At 38.7% G+C, this 19,029-nt stretch overlaps 2 protein-coding genes across 2 annotated transcripts in view; one reads left to right on the forward strand and one right to left on the reverse strand.

The window, feature by feature from the left end:
* Positions 1-8,462: 8,462 nt before the first annotated feature.
* Positions 8,463-9,852, reverse strand: LOC114614832 (dnaJ homolog subfamily C member 8). Its single transcript, XM_028760481.1, has one exon. It carries the CDS (start codon positions 9,850-9,852, stop codon positions 9,091-9,093), a length of 762 nt encoding a protein of 253 aa, XP_028616314.1. The 3' UTR covers positions 8,463-9,090.
* Positions 9,853-12,555: 2,703 nt separating this feature from the next.
* Positions 12,556-19,029, forward strand: part of Fnbp1l (formin binding protein 1 like) — a 54,399-nt gene continuing 47,925 nt past the window's right edge. Inside the window, exons 1-2 of the mRNA XM_028760350.1 lie at positions 12,556-12,582; positions 15,588-15,703. Coding sequence (XP_028616183.1) covers positions 12,556-12,582; positions 15,588-15,703 — 143 coding nt within the window. The remainder of the gene's footprint in view (positions 12,583-15,587; positions 15,704-19,029) is intronic.

Genomic DNA, 19,029 nt, shown 5'->3' on the forward strand with positions numbered 1-19,029 from the left:
AAAAAAAAATGGAAGATGAACCTAAAATGAAGAATCTTATTTCAGAAAGTAAGAAAAGTACTTTAAAGAATGATAGAGATTTGTGGAGTTTGTTTGTTTGTTTGTTTGTTTGTTTTTAAAATCAAGTGATCAGTTAGCATTGGGAGTAATAGGATGGTTGAAATTGTATGCCACCTCACTGGATGCAGTGCAAAGACACAGGGTGTTTGTGGAAGTATCAGACAACCTAAAGTTGATGACTAACTATTTTACTGAAATAGTAGCTTGTAAATTTAAAAAAATGTGAAGGCCATGAGAGTTAGGAAAGACAAGAACAATTTCAAATTGGAGAAGACTTCAGCAAGACAGTAACTGTGACATAGTCGAGATCTGATTTTGTTTTTTTCTTATAAAGGGTATTACTAGTCAAGTTTGCAAAATTTAAATGTGTCTGAAAATTAAGTGGTAGGATTACATCAGCATTAATGTCTTTATCTTGATTACATATTTGATATATAGAAGTTTTTTTTTATAAACTAGACTATATTAGTTACTTTTCTATTGCTGTAATAAAACTCCATGACCAAAAGAGCTTATGAAAGAAAGTACTTAATTGGCTTTACCATTCCAAAGGGTTAAAGTTCATGATGTCTCAGCTGTTCTTGCCACCGTTCTTGCCTTAGCTCACATCTCAAAAACCACAAACAAAGAGGTAGAGAGAGCACACTGGACGTGATGCCTATCTTTTGAACACTCAAAGCCTGCCTCTAGTGATTTATCTCCTACAAGGCCACACCTCCCAAGGCTTCACAAACAGTTCCTTCTAGTATTGAAGTATATGGGCCTATGGGGGACATTCTCATTCAGACCACTAGATAGACATGAAAGCAACTGGGGAGAAGAACAAAGTATATGCAAGGTATCGAAAGAGCTAGTACAGAAAGATAATTTATTGGAGAAAGTTGCTAATAAAGGAGGCAGAAAAATGGGGCTAGAAGGGAAAGGAGTTTACTGGTTTTAGCATGGAAGATATTATAGGTCTGTTGATGAATGAGAAGGATCTAGAGAAAAGGGAAGATGATAATATAGGAGAGGGAATCATCTCTGATGAATATACCAGAGAAGAAAATGAAGCAAGAGATCCATGCACAAGTTAAAATGGATTACGAGTGGGGATGTTGTTCATGTGTGTGCTGGTGCATGCTTTTGTGGAGCCTAGGAGTCAAAGTCAAGCACCTTCTTCTAACCTGGAGCCTATCCTTTGGGGTTGGCTGGCTTGCCAGTGAACCCCAAGTATTATCTCCTTCTTCCCTAGCACTGGCATAGAGTGCCTGGCTTTACATGGTTGGTGGGAATCTGGACTCAGGTCCTCATGCTTGCAAAGTACACACTCTACCCACTCATCCGTATATCAGCCTTGAAAGACTTGATCTTAAGGGCCAAGTCAAATTAATGCAGAGTAGAGGTTGGTAGCTTACTGATAAAATGTGTATCAGCCTTTCACAGTAGTGACAAGTGCCTGAGATAAATCAAAGGGAGAGTGAGGTTTTTCAGCCCAGAGTTAGTTGGTCTCTGGCCAGGTAGTAAGTGAGTGCATCATGGGAGGGAATGCTGGTGGAGCAAAGCTGCTTACCTCAGGTGGTCAAGAAGCAAAAAAGAGCAAAGAAAGAAGGAAGAAACTAGAGTCCCAGTATTTCCTTCAAGGGCACTTGTCCCCAATTTTTTGTTAGTTTCCACCTTGATAAGGCTCTGCTTCCGGTTAAGTGTCAGATGATGACAACTGAGTCTTCACCCACCATATGAGCCTGTGGGAACATGTAAAGTCTAAACCACAATATGATTATCAATAGATTGATTCAGTTTTCCTAGTGAAAATAGAATCTAACTTACTTAGATAAAAAACCTAGATAAAAATGGGCAAGGCAGAGGTTTAATGAGAACTTTTCATGAGGAAGAGGAACTAGCTCAAGCTAGTTTCAAACTCAGAGAACTGTCGGCTTCTGCCTCTCAGGTGTTGTGATTAAAGATATACACCACCATGCCTGACAATACCCCATTACTGATAGAAAATAACCTGGGCTTCTGTGAGATATAAGATCCTTCCACTTGTTCGGGGCCTGAACAAGAGTTCCTTGTCCCTAACTCATTCTTTTGATTGGCACAGAGTTGAAGTTTGCTGCGTCTTTTCTTTATTGATCAGCTTTGAGCTTGAATTTTTACATGACTGTTAAGCACTCATTTTTCAAGTGGGGAGAACAGAAAAAAGGATGATAGTTTTACACCAAAAAGCTCCCATCAGCACTTCTGTTAGAACACTGTCAAGGTGGATTCAGCATTCTTAGTTTGTTACTGAGCAAGAGAATTCATTGAGTTGATCCTGTCTCTTTCACTTGATGTCTTCAACCATATTGCAATCAAACTAAGTCCTATAAGAAAGGAAAATCGGAGCTGACAAGAAGAGAAGCGTTGAACAGGGGATGTAAAGTGAATAAGTAAACATATGAAAAAATTTTTGTCTAGCTTACAATTATATATTTAATATTATTCTAATGAAGGACTATTGGACAATATTTTTATAAAAACATTAAAATTTCTAAAGAGTTAAAAAAAAAAAGAAAGGAAAGAAAATAGGGCTGGAGAGAAGGCTTGAATGTTAAGAGCACATGGCGCTCTTTTAGAGAATTCCCAGCACGGCATGACAGCCTAGTAATATCTAACTCCAATTCCAGGAAACTAGACTTTTTCTTTGAGCTCCTTAGGCACTTGCATGCATGTGATATACATGCAGACAAAACACCTATGTACATGAAAAAAAATAAGACTTTAATTAAAAAGGAAAGTATTGGCTAAAACATGCATATATTTGTTTGGGGGTCATGAAGATGTTCCTAGGGAACACAGGATCATGATTGTGGATTCTTAGTCTGATAGATAAAAAAAATTAAAAATGGACCCAGAAGGATGCTTAAGGACAGTTTTATTGATTTCAGAAGAAGCAAAACAAAACCTGACGGGGCAGGCAAACTGGAGATCTGTTCAAGTTCCGAAAGGAGCTAGATGGATGTTGCTTTTGGAATAGAGGTTGAAACAGTAGTTAGGTTTGGCATGCAGGTCCACAAGCAACTGCATGGCCAGGGATAGAGAGGGACGGGAGAGAGGATGAGAAGAGAGAATGTTTAGCATATCCAGGCAAGCAGCTTCTGATTCTGATATATTCTGGATTTTCTTATTCTTCTCAGTATGTCTTCAGGTATAATTTGTTTCTTCAAGCTTCTGAAATAGACTGTTTTCCCAAGGGCAGGTTCCTCTTCAGGTGATTGCTCATTTGAATTGACTTTTAAGAACAGGGACAATAGTGTATTTTTGTAATCTAGAATAATCTTTTGGACATTTAAAAATGTTATATGTTTATTCAGGGCCAGAGGTAGAACTCAGGTCCCATTCTTTGTACGAAAAAAAAAATGATGTAGCAGAGTGAGTAGGTTAAAGAAAAAAAAATAAAAATTATAAAATAGATGTGATTGTTAATCTCGTCAACTTGGTAGTGTTTAGAATTCCCATGGAAACACTTCTGCATTTGACTACAAGGGTATTTCCCCAAAGGCTTAACTGACCTGTTCTAATGTGGGCAGTGCCATTCTGTGGTTTGGGTTCCCAACAGAGTGGGAAGGAGAAACTGCATGGACCCCCAGTTTTCATCTCTCTGCTTCCTGACAGTAGATTTAATGTGGCCAGATGCCTCTTGTTCTTGCACAATGCCTTCTTGGCCATAATGCATTATACTCTCAAACTTGGAGCCCAAACTTTCCTTAAATTGCTCTCGTCATGTATTTTGCAGAAATGGCATAAGTAACCAGGATAATGGCTGTTCTTAACCAGAAGGGAGGAGCCTTCTCCAAATGAGCTTCAAAAAGCTCACTGGATGTCTTGGGGGTGGGGGTGGGGTAGAATGGGGTGTGGATAGGAAGGTCAGTCCAATTTTTGATAACTTTTAATCCTGTTAATTTTGGCCAGCTACCTAACAAACTCATACTTACATATACATATCCTCTGATAAAATTTGTAAATTATAATTTCTTACTTGTAAATGTTAAGGCCTTCTAATAATACTAAAGGAAATAAGGCATAAGGTATTGTCTGGGTCAACTCTGCTTCTTCTAAAATATAGCAGCGTATATGGATGGAACAAAATTATCTCAGCATTTAACCATAATTATATGGTAAGAATAGTATGAGGTCACTCCTTGGAACTATTCCCAAGAATATACTGAAGTATCACTTCAGATTAGATTAGCAACAGGAAGCCTATTTGATTTCTAAATAATAAATGTAGCTTAAAAGTATTTATTTAACTAAATGAACTGAGTTGAAGCAGGAAAATGGGAAATTAAGATTTGGTTGTATTAGTTCTGTTACCTTGGACAAATAGTTTCTGTCCTTAAGTTTTCTTATCTACAACAGTCTGATATTTAAAGTCCTTTCTAGCTATTAAAGGCTTTGATTAGATTTTATACTTGCTTTCCACTTACCAAGGAGATTAAGAAACTCCATTGGCAAGGAAAAAGGAGAGGCAGGCCAGAGTGGGGGAAAAAAAAAATGAACCTAACAGAATGTCAAGAATTCAAAGAGGAACCTGGAGAAGGAAGTTAGCACTGTCCTGGAGAGTTTTTATGTTAAAAAATACAAAGTACACACATAAAGAACAGTTCTGCTCTCGGCTTCTCTATTTGCTGATTATGTTCGCTAGTCTCAGTAAAATGTCAGCTGCAGGGAGATGATTCAGTAGTCTCTTACTGTTTGTGGTTTTATTTTCTGCAATTTCAGTTACCCAAGGTCAGCTGTGGGCTGAAATATTAAATGGGCAAACTCCAGAAATAAACTATCTGTAAATTCTGAGTAGTGTGCTGACCTGCAGGGTAGCAGTTGGAGGCATTTCTTTGTTTAGTAGAATATCTATGCTATATATGCTGCCCTCCCACTGAGCTCCCTGCCTCTTAATAACTTCACACTGTCTTTGTGTTGCAGTGTTTATGCTCAGGAAAACAAAAGGGTAGTGATGTTGGCGATTCATACATACCAAAGAGAATCTAGAAGGTGTTTTCTTTAGGAGAGAAGGCGAAAGTTTTCAATAATGAAGTGGGGGAAGTGTGTCCTGAGGTTGCTAAGATTTAGCACAGTAAGATTTTCTTTTTGAGACAGATTATATTCATACATTTTGTCTGTGGGTACACATGTATGTTCATGTGGTCATCAGAGGACAATCTTGTGTCATTCCTCAACTTTTCTACCTTTTGTGGGAGAACAACATCTCTTTCATTAGCCTGGAACTTTGCCATGTCACACACCCAGCTTTGCCTTATGTGTGGAGATGGGATTCAGGTTCTCCTGCCTTAAGGCTTACAGAGTGAACCATCTCCCTAGCTCCATCTCCAGTTTTGGAATCAGTCTCACTCTGTAGTTCAGGCTGGCTCTGAATTTATAATCCTTTTGCCTCAGCCTCCCAAGTGCTGGGATTATAGCCATTACAGGCTGGCTGTTTAACTTTTGCACTATGTTGTTATAATACTGTAGTTTAAGTTATGTGAAAACACAATTGAGTTTGCTAGAAGATGTAAGACCCAAATCTTGTCTGAGCTTGAAATAAACAGTCTGACCTCTAACCGTTGTTAGCAATTAGTATTTCATACATTCTAGAGATAATTTGTTTATTTGATTACTAGTGCTCCTTTTCACAGTGCTATTGCTTACATCTTATGTCTAATGCCAAGCTCAGGATTATTTTCCTTTGGTGGTTTAAATGAACTAAAAATCAATACCAGTACCAAGTTCTCTGTTAAATGCTTTTCTCTTTAAAGCCATGTAATTGCTATAGTTTTGTAGATGTAGAGTCTGAAGTTCAGAAGTCAAGAATAGGTAAATGGTAAATCAAGGCTAAGTGGGAACACAGAGTTAGCAATAGATCCTGTGAGCTTGGTGTGGTAGCACATGTCTGTAATCCCAGCACTGAAAGATAGAGCTATGCACAGGTCATCTGGCTGGGAGCAGCCCATAGCTGAAGTGTTCAAATGTATAGTTTGCAATAGAGCTTGTAGAGGTTGTACCTGGGGAATGTTTTTGTCACGTGTCTTTGGTGGAACCATTCCTCTTTTATTCCAGACATAAGTATTCACCTACGTTTTCAACAGTTCATGTGAATATTTCTTAAAAACAGTACAACATTTTAAAGCCAGGACTCCCCCTACTTAGTCTTCCGTTTTAGTAAACAGCAAGTTCATCCTTCTAGTTCATGGGGTATGAAAATAAATGCCTTCAACAACACCCAGTCAAAACATCATAAAGCTTTATTTACACTACCCTCAGAATATAGACAAAATTGGGGCTGGTGGTAAGCTCAGATGGTAAAGTGCTTGCCTTGTAAGCATGAAGAGTTTGATTCCCAGAACCCATGTAAAAATACCAGGCATGTGCTTATAACTGTAGTGCTTGTGTGGTGGAGCAAGAGGATCCCTGGAGCTCATAGGCCAGCCAGATGAAAGATGCCCGAGGAATGATATCTGAGATTATCTGTGCAAGCGGATGCATAAGCACACACACGTGTGCGCATGTACGTGTGCACACACACAAATATATAAACTCTTGCCACTTCTCACTGCTCTGCTGTCCCCTTAAGCCCCTTAAATCAACTTCACCCCAAAGATCTTCTAACATAACATAGAAATTTTAATTAACATATTTAATTAACATAGAAATCAGAATGAGTTATTTAAAAGCCTATTTTAGGGCACATCAAGCTTATGCTCAGAATTTTCTAATGTATTTTCTTTCAAGTCACTCAGTGAAAGCTGAGATTTTGGGGGTAGAAGATACAGACAGATGATTGGCATTCTGACATTGTATACTTCCATTTCAACATCAGGTACTTTTCCTTCCTCACATTTTAGTTGTAGCTTGCTTTCCCTGGAATAAACCAAGAGTATATAAGCCTAGGGACTTAAATGTTTTAACAGCTGAATTTGAGACTGCACTAGTTTCCAGGTAAGCAGAAGATCAGGAGTGTGGATAGCCATCCAAAGAGGTAGACAAAAAGCACATTGGTGTTTGCGTTGGGGGTAAAAGTGTTAGAATGCCAGAAAATGAAGCAGGAGCTTGATGCAGCCCATGCTCTTTTCAGAGACCCCTGCCCAGACGAAGCTAGGGTTCTTGACTTTGATGCAAAAAAGAATTTTGGGATGAGCCAGTTTGAGGAGAATTGAGTTTATTTAGAAGAGAGATTGACATATGTTTATACAGGAGGGAGTATTTTAAAGAGAAGCATTCAGGGAAAGGATAAGACACCCCCAAATGTGGGCATGCGATTCACAAGAGATAGTGGATCTAAAGTGTCCTAGCATAGCTGTTTTGGTGGCTTTCAAGTTATATTTCAGAAGGCTGTAAGATCCTCTCACCTTTGATAAGTGAAATTATAGGACTGCTCTGGAGGTACTTGGATAGGATTTGTGGGTCACAAAAGATTGCTGAGGGGTTAAGACACTTTTATTTTTTTTTTTTACTGTAAGTGCAGTTCTTTGTGAAATTCATATGTGTAAATGTGCATGTGTGTGTATGTGTGTGTGTGTACTTAGCCCTTCAGCATGATTCATTGCTAAACATCTGCATATAAAAGGAATACTGCATCTCCATGTTGGTAGTCTTCAAAGCGCATGTTAATTTTGCTAACTTCCTATCTTTCTATCCTACTTCAGAGTAGAAATCTTCAATTGTTCACTTTTTTGTGAAGTAGGAAGTAAAGTTGTTGGCTGTGAGCAGAATGGGTAGGAGGTGCTTTAAATTTAACATAGAGACTAAGGCTATGAGATAATTGGCTAGGGTAAAGCAAAAGTGAATGAATGAGCTCAAGCTAAGTAGCATTAAGGAGCCCTTAGTTTAGCAGACAGAAATTTCAGGGTTTGACCAGTCAATGTGATTCATGGTCTTTACCTTTCTACAGTAGCATGAGGAAGGGTTAATTTTAAACAAATGAACAAAGAAACAAACACCTCAACTGACTAAAGAGCATTGTTAAGATTTGACAGTGGCAAGGACAATGAACGGTATTTGCAATGGAATCTAACATGTGTAAAGATGGAAATGAAGACAGGATAGTAATAGTATGTTAGTACTAGGGTCTATGGGCCAAACAATTACTGGACTAAAGTTGTGAGGGGCAACAGAAAAGACAAGCCATCTAAAATAGGTTCTTAAATTCCCTTGTAGGTGTGGAGAAGGAGGGTCCTGCTGTAGTAATGTTAATGACAGTGGAGATCACCATGAGAATAAGTAGCCAAGACTGTAAAAGGTATTGTAAGTGCGAGGAAGAGAAACGACAAAGGAATTGTGGTACAGATAGTTTGTATTGATATTGAAGTCACTGTGTGCTTAATATAAAATTGAGTTGAAAATTTTAAGTTAAAAATGCCTGAGTTGTCCAAATATACAACTTTTTTTTTTTTTTTTTGGGTATAAAAATTTATTATACGTAAAAGAATATTACCACTAATGAATGCAGACAAGCGAGGACACAATGGGACTGGCTGGAAGATGGCGAACTCTTTGGAAAGTGAACAGGTTTAAGTGGCTGGGAGCCTTGTGCCAAACACCACAGGGCGTTAGGGCAACAAGTGACTACCATGTGAGTCCACAGTGCCTCTCCTATTGGAGCAAGGGCCTCAAGGATGGCTTCCCAAGGTGGCCTGGGCTGATCTGGAGTCAGGGCAACACCACTGTAAGCAAGACAGTTAATTGGAAGATTTCCACAAACTATACATGACCCTTGAGCCACCACAATTCAAATATAAAACATTAAGTTACAGGCTGTGGGAAAAGAAGGCGGCACGAGTCAGTAGCTTCTTCCAATCCTGGTGGTTCTGTGGGTAAGGATGGGGGAAGGTTAGACCAAGCCCCTCCTCTCAATGTACAAAGAATTACTCTCATTGATATTAAATTGTATCGAAAACAAAATAGACTAAAAAGCAATTGCTACTCTATGTTGGGGTGGAGAAAGAATGAGTCCTTAAAGCAGGAGGAGGCAGTGGGGAGGCTCTGGCCAGGGAGGCCCGGCCGTGGTCCTGCTGCTCACTCCCGCTGCTCCATCTTGACTTTCGGCGGCCGCAGGAAGGTCCGATTCTTCTTCTCCTTCTTCCCCTTTGTATTTGCCTGGAAATTTCGCCAACTGTCCACTCGACCATCCCGACTTTCCTCAAAGTTTTTCTGCCATTCTCTCTCTCGCTTGGCTTTTTCCTGGGCTTCAATCTCCTCTTCTCTCTGTCGCTTCCTCTCATGCATTTCTTTGGCTTCTCTCTCTTTCCTTTTAATCTCCAGCTCAGCAAACAGCTTCATGGTCTGTTTGTAGACAGCCTGTTTGAACAGTTCGGGATCATCTTCCTCTACATTTGTAGGCTTTCCTTCCTTCTTTAGTTGTTTCTTTCGCTCTTTAACAGTGTGTTCCACGTATTCTTTTCCTGCCTGAATTACATCCAGGGCCCTCTTCTTTTGTTCCTGATCCAGTAGCAACTTGTAAGCTTTGTCCACAGCTTCAAAAGCCTTCTGCGCTCTGTCAGCATCGTCCTGGTTTTTGTCAGGATGTACCAAGATGGACAACTGACGAAACCTCTTTTTTATTTCTTCATCTGTCACTTCAGGATCTATCTGAAGAACCTCAAATGGGTTCAGATTAAAGTAAGAGGAACCAGGACGAGTCAATCTTTCAATTTGATTTTTGGACGTTAGAACTGAATCTCTCTTCTCTATTTGTTTCACCTCACTGTAGAAGGTCATAAATGCCTCCTCTGTGCTGCCTCCGCCGCCCGAAGCACCACTCTCTCCCGAAGCCGCCATTTTCCCCAATATACAACTTTTAATTCTACCTTAAGCATGAAAAAATTAAGTTATTATACAAAAGTACATTATTGTTTGGGGTTTTTGTTTGCTTTATTTTTGTTTTTTGTTTTTGTGGTTGGATGTTATTGACTGAACCTGAATCATAATCGCTTTCTTAGTTCCATGAGACATAAGCAAAAAAGAAAATCTTTCTGTAGTCCATAGGAGTTAAAGAGGAGAAAAGTCAGTTGTGTTAGGTCTTTTAAAATGTCTTTAGTAGTAGTTTGGTATTCAGAAGTGCTGGAGAAACTCTGGCAGGCAAATAGAGCCATAAAGTACATCTAAACTAGGACAGCAGAGTGATTATTCAGCTTTCAGTTAAAAAAGTCTTCTTTAAATAGTGATGTCCCTTGGTACTTTACCAGAGTACTTTATTAGGACTGCATTTGAATGCAAGGCTGTATCAAAGTAATTATAAAAACAAGAATTGCATATTTAAAAGTGACTTCTGAAAAAAAATTATAACATTTTGTAATAGGTATTTTATACCGAATTGTATTTAAGGTATCTAAATAAATGTAGATTAAATAGATATATTTATGAGCTAGCACATGTTAAAGTAGATTATCGGAGTAATAAACATTATTGGAGTTACACTGCATACATAGTGTGGAACATTTAAGTCGATGCTGATTCTAGCATTTAGAATATTTTCCTCTTATTCTGATGTAAATTCACTTGAGATATTTTAGAAAATTAAAGAGAAGTAGAAGAGCTTTCTTGCATTTAATGTGAGATGAGATGAACCTAGGGCTGCACTAATGGGATTCCTTTCACAGACACTGTGGTATGGACATACCTGTTTGAAAGGAAGAGAGAATGACTGAAGCAGGGAGCGGAGAAGTTAGAGGCAGTTAGTAATGTGGACTGAGAGATGTGTTAGAGACAGCAAGAGTAGGGGAGTGGTGATCAAGTCTTGATTTTTAAAAAAATTATTTACAGGTGTATGTATGTCTATGAGTGGACATAAAGTGCCACAGTTTTCCTGTGGAAGTCAGAACAACTTTCAGAAGTCAGTTCTTTACTTCCATCACTTAGGTTCTGGGGATCAAACTCAGGTTGTCAGGTTTGCTGTCAAGCGCCTTTACCTTTACAGCTGATCTTGAACTCACTCTCTAGCTGGTCTTGAACTCTTGATCTTTCTTTAGTCTTCAGGTCCACCTCTACAGTACTAAGTATTTACATTAATAATTGAAAGTTATATGGTTAGGAATCTAGCTCAGTTGGTAGGTGCTTATTTAGTATGTATGAAGCCTTGGATGCAATCCACATGGGCATGGTGACATCACCTGTAATCTCAGCACTCTGGAGGTTGGAATAGGAGGATTAGAAATTCAAAATCATCCTTAACTGCACAGTGTGTTTGAGTCTTACTTGAGCTATATGTAACTTTTTCTAAAATACCAACTAATTAAAATTGTATACATATAAAATTTTTGTAAAACTTAATAAATGTGGGCTAGAGAGATGTCTTAATGGTTAAAAGTCTGTTCTGTTCTTAGCACATGTGTGGAGTCTTACAACTGTCTGTAACTCCAGTTCTAGGGGGATTCCATGTTTTTGGCCTCTCAGGGCACCTGTACTCACATGCACATTACACTCCTAATTAAAAATAATAAGTCTTACAAACTGGAAAAACCTTATAAAAGAAAATTATATTTTAGATTTTATAGCTTATAAATTTAACTGTTAATAGTGAAATTTGACCATGTTTTCGCAATAGTCTGATTAGCTTAATTTTAAAACTTATTTTTTTAACTATTTTTAAATGATAAACAACTCACAATACCTTTGAGAAACCTGATGCTTCTAAGATTTGGTGTGGGTCAGGCAGGTTCTGGGTTAGCAGTGCCGAAGGGAAAGCTGATGCTACAGAGAAAGCCTACACCTCCAGCTAGTGAAACTATAGTATGAGTGTATTTGACTATTCAAGTACTTAAGAATGACATATACTTTTAAAACAGTTTTGTTTGTTTGTTAAGACATGGTCTCCCTATATGTACCCAGATTAGATTTGAATTCACATTGTTGGCCTAGACTGGCTTCAGTCTTGGTTGATTCTACTGTGTCAGTCTCCTGAATGCTGGAAAAACCCAGTAATATTTCAGTAGGAGAATAATGACTAACCACAGAGCAAACAAGCATAGCATATTATTTAAAGCAGGAATCTTAAGAAAAGAGCATATAAAATGATCTACTAGAATTCTTCATATTGTCTAAAACTCTACTAGTATGTAAAGCATGAAGTGACACCAATGTCTTAGATTTAAAGTAATAGTGGGGCCAGGCAGTGGTGGTGCATGCCTTTAATCCCAGCACTTGGGAGGCAGAGGCAGGCGGATTTCTGATTTCTAGGCCAGGCTGGTCTACAGAGTGAGTTCCAGGACAGCCAGGGCTACACAGAGAAACCCTGTCTCGAAAAACCAAAAAAAAAAAAAAAAAAAAAAGTGATATTGGGTTGTATTTAATACATAGAGCATAGGCAGGCAGACAATAAGAAATGGTCAACATCATGCTTGTCATCTTACTATATTTGAAGAAAAAAAGTTTTTGTTTTTAATAAAGAAAAGACCTCATAAGTTTAAGGACTTACACTATAGGACTGACTCCACTTTAGATGCTGTCCTGGGCCTCTAGTACTTCAGAAGGCTTGATGAAACCATGTGCTCCTACAACTCCTCAGGTTTCGTAATTCCTTCTGATGTCTCACAGAACTCAGAACATTTTACTATTGCTTAGTGATACATGCAGATAAATACCATATGAAGAAGTACATAAGATAAGGTCCAGAAAGGCTCAGGGTACAGGTGAGACCTTTGGTCCCTGTGGCACATGGCTATGTTCACCAACCAAGAAGCTCTCTAAACACATTGTTTAGTTTTTTTTTTTTTTTTATGGAAATTCCATGACATAGGCAACGTTGATTAAATCCTTGGTTATTGTTATTATAATCAATCCCTAACCCCTCTTATAAGGAGGCTGAAAGTTTCAATCCTGTACTAACAGGTTCCTTTGATAAATGACCTCCAATCCAGGTTACCTCATTAGCATAAAACCAAGTATGGTTCTAGAGGAACTAGGAGTTTAAAGATCAGGAAGCATGTCTCTCCTTACTCAGGAGTTCTAAAGGTTTTAGAAGTTGTGCTAAGAACTGAGGGCAGAGACCCAATAAGCATTTCTTGCTTGCTCTTGTATTACAGATACAGATATCTATAACATATCAGCAATGTGGTGAGAAGCTAAATACTGTAGAACCTGCTTAGAAAACACCACTAAAGAATTTCTGGGCCCAAGTGATTCTTCTGCCTCTGCCTCCAAAGTAGCTGCTCTGAGAGGACTGTTTCAGTTTTATTTTTTATTTTCAATAACAATAACAAAATGTACAACAGTTTTGTCATATAGTAGTTTGATTAAAGTACAGATATTTCTAGTATTCCTCAGATTATAATCTCTGATAGGTTCTGTTTCAATATGCAGGTATATTTAGAATCACCTTTTTTGTGTATGAGCCATTAAAGAAAAGATGTGTTGAACATTTATTCTTAATAATAAAGGACTTCAACAAAAACAATATTCTATGAAAAAACTGTGTTAGCTACCAGTAAAGCAGTGTTTTGACTGGAATTTTTTCATTCTGCTGCTAGCCCTGTGCTTTTAACTGGAAGTTTAAAAAGGAAGTTGAAATAAAGTTGAAATTTATTCACTTTGTTATTTATAGGTAAGAAGAAAATGAATGAGAGAAGTCCATAGAACATTTAGGTAAATTGTTATAGTTAACCTCACAAAAATAATATTTTTATAGAATATGGAAGACAAACTACTTTCAGTGCTTCTAGTAGGAATTGGGAGGGACCCTTGAAAATCTGTTTCTCATAAAATCAGTTTATCTCTTGGATGTTTAAAGTTGTTACCCTTTTAAAATAAGTGGTTGTCAGTTATATGCTCATAATATGTAATTTTGAGAAGTGTATCTTCAAAAGATAAAGAGAAGTTTTAATGGTTAGTGATTAGTTGCCTTTTTAAAGAAATGAGAATTATGGAGAAAACATTTTGATAATGAATGTTTGGAAATATATCTATCACTTACCTATGTCACCTACAAATACTAGTATCTAATTATTGCAAGCAAATATGTCAAAAAACTAAGGAGTTAAAGATTATAATTGACCTGATTTACAGGTCTGTGTTTGGGCAACACTTCATTGCATAAAATACAAGGAGTGTGCTGGTCTTACAGAGAAGGGCTGAGACGGCAGAGGAGAGCAAAGGCAGTTTGAGTGTTTAAATGCTAATTTCCTTATGGAAATTGCTAAAGCACTACTTGTACAACTTAGACCTGGCCTGCTTAGGGACTTGGTTATTACTATCTGCCTGTTTCTCCCTCTTCTCCTGCAGCTTGGTGTGGGCATGGTAGGCAGGGAACTTCAGCATGAGCAAATCCACTTTAGTTCAGTCTGCTGAGACCTAGTAGAGGGAGCTTAAGCCAGAACAATGAGTGCTAAGTTTTGTTTTTGAATTTTCTAAATTTTATGTATATAGGTGATTTGACTGCATGTATGTCTGTGTGAAGGTGTAAGATCCTCTAGAACAGGAGTTACAGACAGTTGTGAGCTGCCATGTGGATGCTGGAAATTGAGCCTGGGTCCTCTGGAAGAGCAGCCAGTGCTTTTACCACTGAGCCCAAGTTCTGTTTGTTTTAAAATGAGTAGTTTTTTTTCTCAGTGTTCTCCAGAGAAACAGAACCATCAGGATACATACATACATACATGTATACAAAGGAAGAGATTTTTGTTTTAGATTTTTGCTTTTTATTTGCTTAATTAACTTACCTTTTCCTATGATGATGGGTAAAATTTTTCTATTGACAGAACTTGGACTGTGAGAAAAGGTCATGGGGCAGCTAGGAACTGGGAACAGAAGACTCACTTGACAGTGACAGTAAGATAGTTCCATAGTACGTGGATCAGGTGAGTCCAGAGAAAAGGAAAAGAGTAGAAACTACCTTTCCTGGGCTCATAGAAAGTGGGAGAAGCCAAGGCATGAACTGATGTTCTTGTGTTTAGGGAGCTCCCTTGTAAGAATGTCAGGCAAGTTCCTCAGCACACCTCCATGAATACATTCTGTGGATCATCCTCTGCTTATTATGTGTGGCCCACAGAAGTTAGGAGCAAATGATGAGCTTGCTTGTTGTTTGCTGGAGCCTGATGGCTTTCTCCTCCCAAAGGACAGCTTCCCTTTCCTTTCTTGGGCTGCTCCGTTTCTTTGGTTTCCTGAGTCTGTCTTTACAGTTGTTTCCTCTGCTTCCTCCTTCCAGTTCTTGATGCAGGGTGTGTGGGCCATTCTACAGTCTTGGAGATCTGCTGCTTCTCTGTTTGAGTCTGGTGCTAGCCCTCTGTGCACACGGTTGTAGGGAGTGATAGCCACTCTAGAGAGATTTCTTACAAGTAATTGTCTTACGTGGTTGTAGAGACTGGCAAGAACGAAGTCTGGACAGGATCACCCAAGGAAGAGCTACAGTTGCACACCAGTGGTGGTCTTCCTCATTTGTCCTGGTTTAGGAAAAGGTGGGAAGGACCAGGGTTTCCCTTTATCCTTTATACTTAATTACTTCTGTACAAATATCAGAAACTGCTCAAAATATTTGTGGCAACAATTTCAAACCTGTTTAACCTGTTCTTGCTTTCCTTTTCTAGGATCAGTTCGATAGCTTAGATAAGCATACCCAATGGGGAATCGACTTCTTGGAAAGATATGCCAAGTTTGTTAAAGAGAGAATCGAAATTGAACAGAACTATGCAAAACAATTGAGGTAAGTTGATTTACTTCTCACTTCTTAGAAATGAAGTTACACATTTAAACAGCTCAATATTGAAAACAAATGGTATTGTACAGGTAAGCCTTGTGCTCTTTATCCACAGTGGTTGAGCTAGAGGACTGAACCATTGCCTCGTACTGTGGGGACTATTGACTAGCTAGATCGTAAGTCACTTTGATTGTAGGAAGACATTAAAATCCTTAAATCTCAGAGCAAAGGGTGGCCTGCCTAAGCAGCCAGAGCCTGCTGACTTTAGCCCCTTTCCATCTTCTACCTGCAGGCCTTTAAGTAAAGTGGTTTGATGACTAAACAAACAAGACCTGGGGTATAATTCAGTATTTTATTCATTTACTATTTGCTGGTATTTGTTTTAGAATTCTTCCTAGTGTACTGAATTTGAGAATTTCCAAGTCTTCAAAACAGAGTTTGTGCTGAGTTGAGCTTCTTTCTATATACGTTAAAATATTTATTATCAAAAAATTTGAAGGGATTTTTTAAATCTTAAGTTCGATGAAATTAATCTTAAACTTTTGTTGAAAAAGAAAAAATATCATTAAAATTAATGACAGTTTATTAAGTAACTTGATAAAAATCATGCTTGAAGTTTGAAGAGCAGCCTGTGAAGTTTTAGCTAGGAGTTGGGTGCTTAGGTAGCAGAGGACAAACATGAATTAGGCATGCCTGATTGAAAAGTCTGGGCACATTTTCGTTCAGGATGACCTGCTCCTTGTTTGTGTGTGAATTCTTTCAGCACCCCCTTTCTACTCCATCACCTCTAGGTTTTTCGTCTTCCCATTCTGGATCCTAGACTGCTACTCTTCTCTGGTGTACCTTTGAGAGAGGAGAGAAGGGAGAGAGGGAGTGGGAGAACGGAGGAAGGAGAAGGAAGGGAGCTGTCTCGCCACCACCTCTAGTTGTTTTAGTTTTTTCAAGACAGAATCTCACTTTGTAGCTCTGCATGCCCTCGAACTCACAGACATCTGCCTGCCTCCGCCTCACAGGTGCTGAGATTAAAGGCTTTTGCCACTACACTTCCACTTTTTTTGTAGATATTCTAATAAGATTTCCTTTTGTGATTTTGACTCGGGTTAGGTTGTATGCTTATTTCGTGTAATTTATTGAAATGACTTCTTTTTTTTTTCCCCTCTGAGATGTGGTGTTTTTATTAACAAGCTGCAAGCACAAATAGCTGAGCCGATTCTAATCCACTCTAACCCAACTAAGCTGCTACTATACCTTTACCTACATTTGATCTTGCCCTGGCTTGCACTGGTCCATGTGTGTCTTCATGGCTACTCTCTCATTTCGGTCACATGGAGAATCCTCCTGGTCCATCCACGTGGTTTCTCCACATCCTTTTCTCTTCCTTCATTTTTTTTTTTTTTTTATAATTTATTTTTTCTCAAATCGTAATTCATTCACACAGGGGTTATACATACGAAAAGGCAGGATGTGGGGAATGGAATGACACTGAAGTGTGGGTGTTCAGGGGGAATACAGGTATCTTCAGAACTGGGTATCGGCTGGGTGAAGGTTCAGGGGACAAGTCACTATGACTCTGCCTATGACTCGCTTGTCCTTATCTAAGTTGGTATTGTCTGCCAAGGCTACCTATTTACAAGGTCTATGACTACTCAGGCTTGTAGATTTCCACAAAAGCTGACTGTTTACATTAGCTTATAGCCATCTGTTTCAATGTTTTTCCACTGAGACCCAAGACTTGATGTTAGTATACATATATGACAGGCCTATTGCTGATTTTAGGCCTATGGTTGATTTTAGGCCTTCAGCGGGTAAGCAGGGCTGCCCCTGACATCTCCTCCCTTCTCTAAGTATAGAAGGGCTGTGGCAGTTCTAATCTTGCTAAGGCGGGGATAGAGGCCTGACCTCCAGTAATTGAAGGGGACCTTGTAATGGCTCCGGTCCCCCTGTCGTTGTCCAGTGAGGCATGAGGGCCATACCCATCCTGATGTCTTTTTCCTGGAGAGGGGATACTTTTGACATCAACCCCTATGCAGATTGACTTCTAGGTAATGCTAGAAGATGGCCAACGGCAGTAGACTCAGAAAGAAGAGGAAATAGTGATAAGTCAATTATGTTGCAGAATGTAGATATTACTGTTTGCTTGAATTTGTATGTAAGTTAGGTAAAAATTTGTGAAATTTGTATGTATTCTGAAGAGCTGTATGATTCCAAGTGTTTTCACTTGTTGCTCTTGTGGACTGGGAGCAGGTAGGTGGTAAGGGAAGGAGACTTTTTTACTTTAGGCATTTTTTGTGGTATAATTTTCAGTGACTCTGTACAACTTTTGGTAATTTAAAACTAAGCAAAGTGGTTGTATACTTGGAAAAAGTGCTATTACAAATTGCAAAACAAAAAATTGATAATTTATAAGATAAAACTTAGACAACCTAGTACATCTTAATTATCCAGGGTAACACCCAGGTCTCAGAGGGTTATGATGGATTCAATTTTGCTAGAGTAATAGGACTGACTCATCTAATTAAGTTGCAGGCTTCTTTGCTGCTGTTCTAAGACTGGCGATAACTATTGCTTCACTTACTTGCAAGGAGGAGGGCTATTATACTGTATTGAAGTAGAGTGGCTGGAACTCTCAATTATTTATGAAAAGAAAAATCCAGTTTTATAGGGCTAAATGGGATTTGTGATGTCTATTCTGTGTGAGGACTTGCCTCTTTAAAGGAGTCTGGCACATTTCCATCCTAACAGAGGCTCTTGGTAGCAGGGCTCTGAGTTAATGTTGAGGTATTTGGGAGAAGACTTGAGAGGAGGCATGTTTAATTTGAAGCTGTCTACTCCTTCCCTCTTTCTATGTGGAGATTTGCTGCTTTGGATGAATGACTGGTAAATGATTGAATTGTCAGGTGCTGTTTATAGTGGGGTTTTTGTTGTTGTTGTTGTTCAAAGGGAAGAGGCTTGCCTTGTTTATTTCCTCTTTTAGCCAGCTCCTCCTATTTTTGTTGATATAGGTTGGTTTCATGTATAGGAGTAGAATAGTGCTGCTTCGTGAGGTACTCTGTTCTTTTATAATCACTGTATTCATATTATTAAGTATTTCACCTTCTTTTCCCCAGAGGGGGACTGGGCACATCGTCTTGATACTTGGCCAGTTTGGCTTCTAACTCACCACCCTTCTTCCTGTCTTAGCCTCCCAAGATGATACAGTTGTGTATCATAATGCTCTGCTCCAGTTTAAATGCGTTGTAAGACTAAACACTTTAAAACATCTCTGATATCAAGGCATCCTGTGCCCACCTCCCATTAGCTAACCCAACCCTCCCCCCTTTTAAAATTCTTTG

Source organism: Grammomys surdaster, unplaced genomic scaffold (assembly GCF_004785775.1).
Source record: "Grammomys surdaster isolate TR1022 unplaced genomic scaffold, NIH_TR_1.0 126531, whole genome shotgun sequence".
NCBI lineage: Eukaryota > Metazoa > Chordata > Mammalia > Rodentia > Muridae > Grammomys > Grammomys surdaster.

Coding starts and splice junctions, on each gene's coding strand:
- LOC114614832 (XM_028760481.1), bottom strand. CDS start 9,852: ATGGCGGCTTCGGGAGAGAGTGGTGCTTCGGGCGGCGGAGGCAGCACA.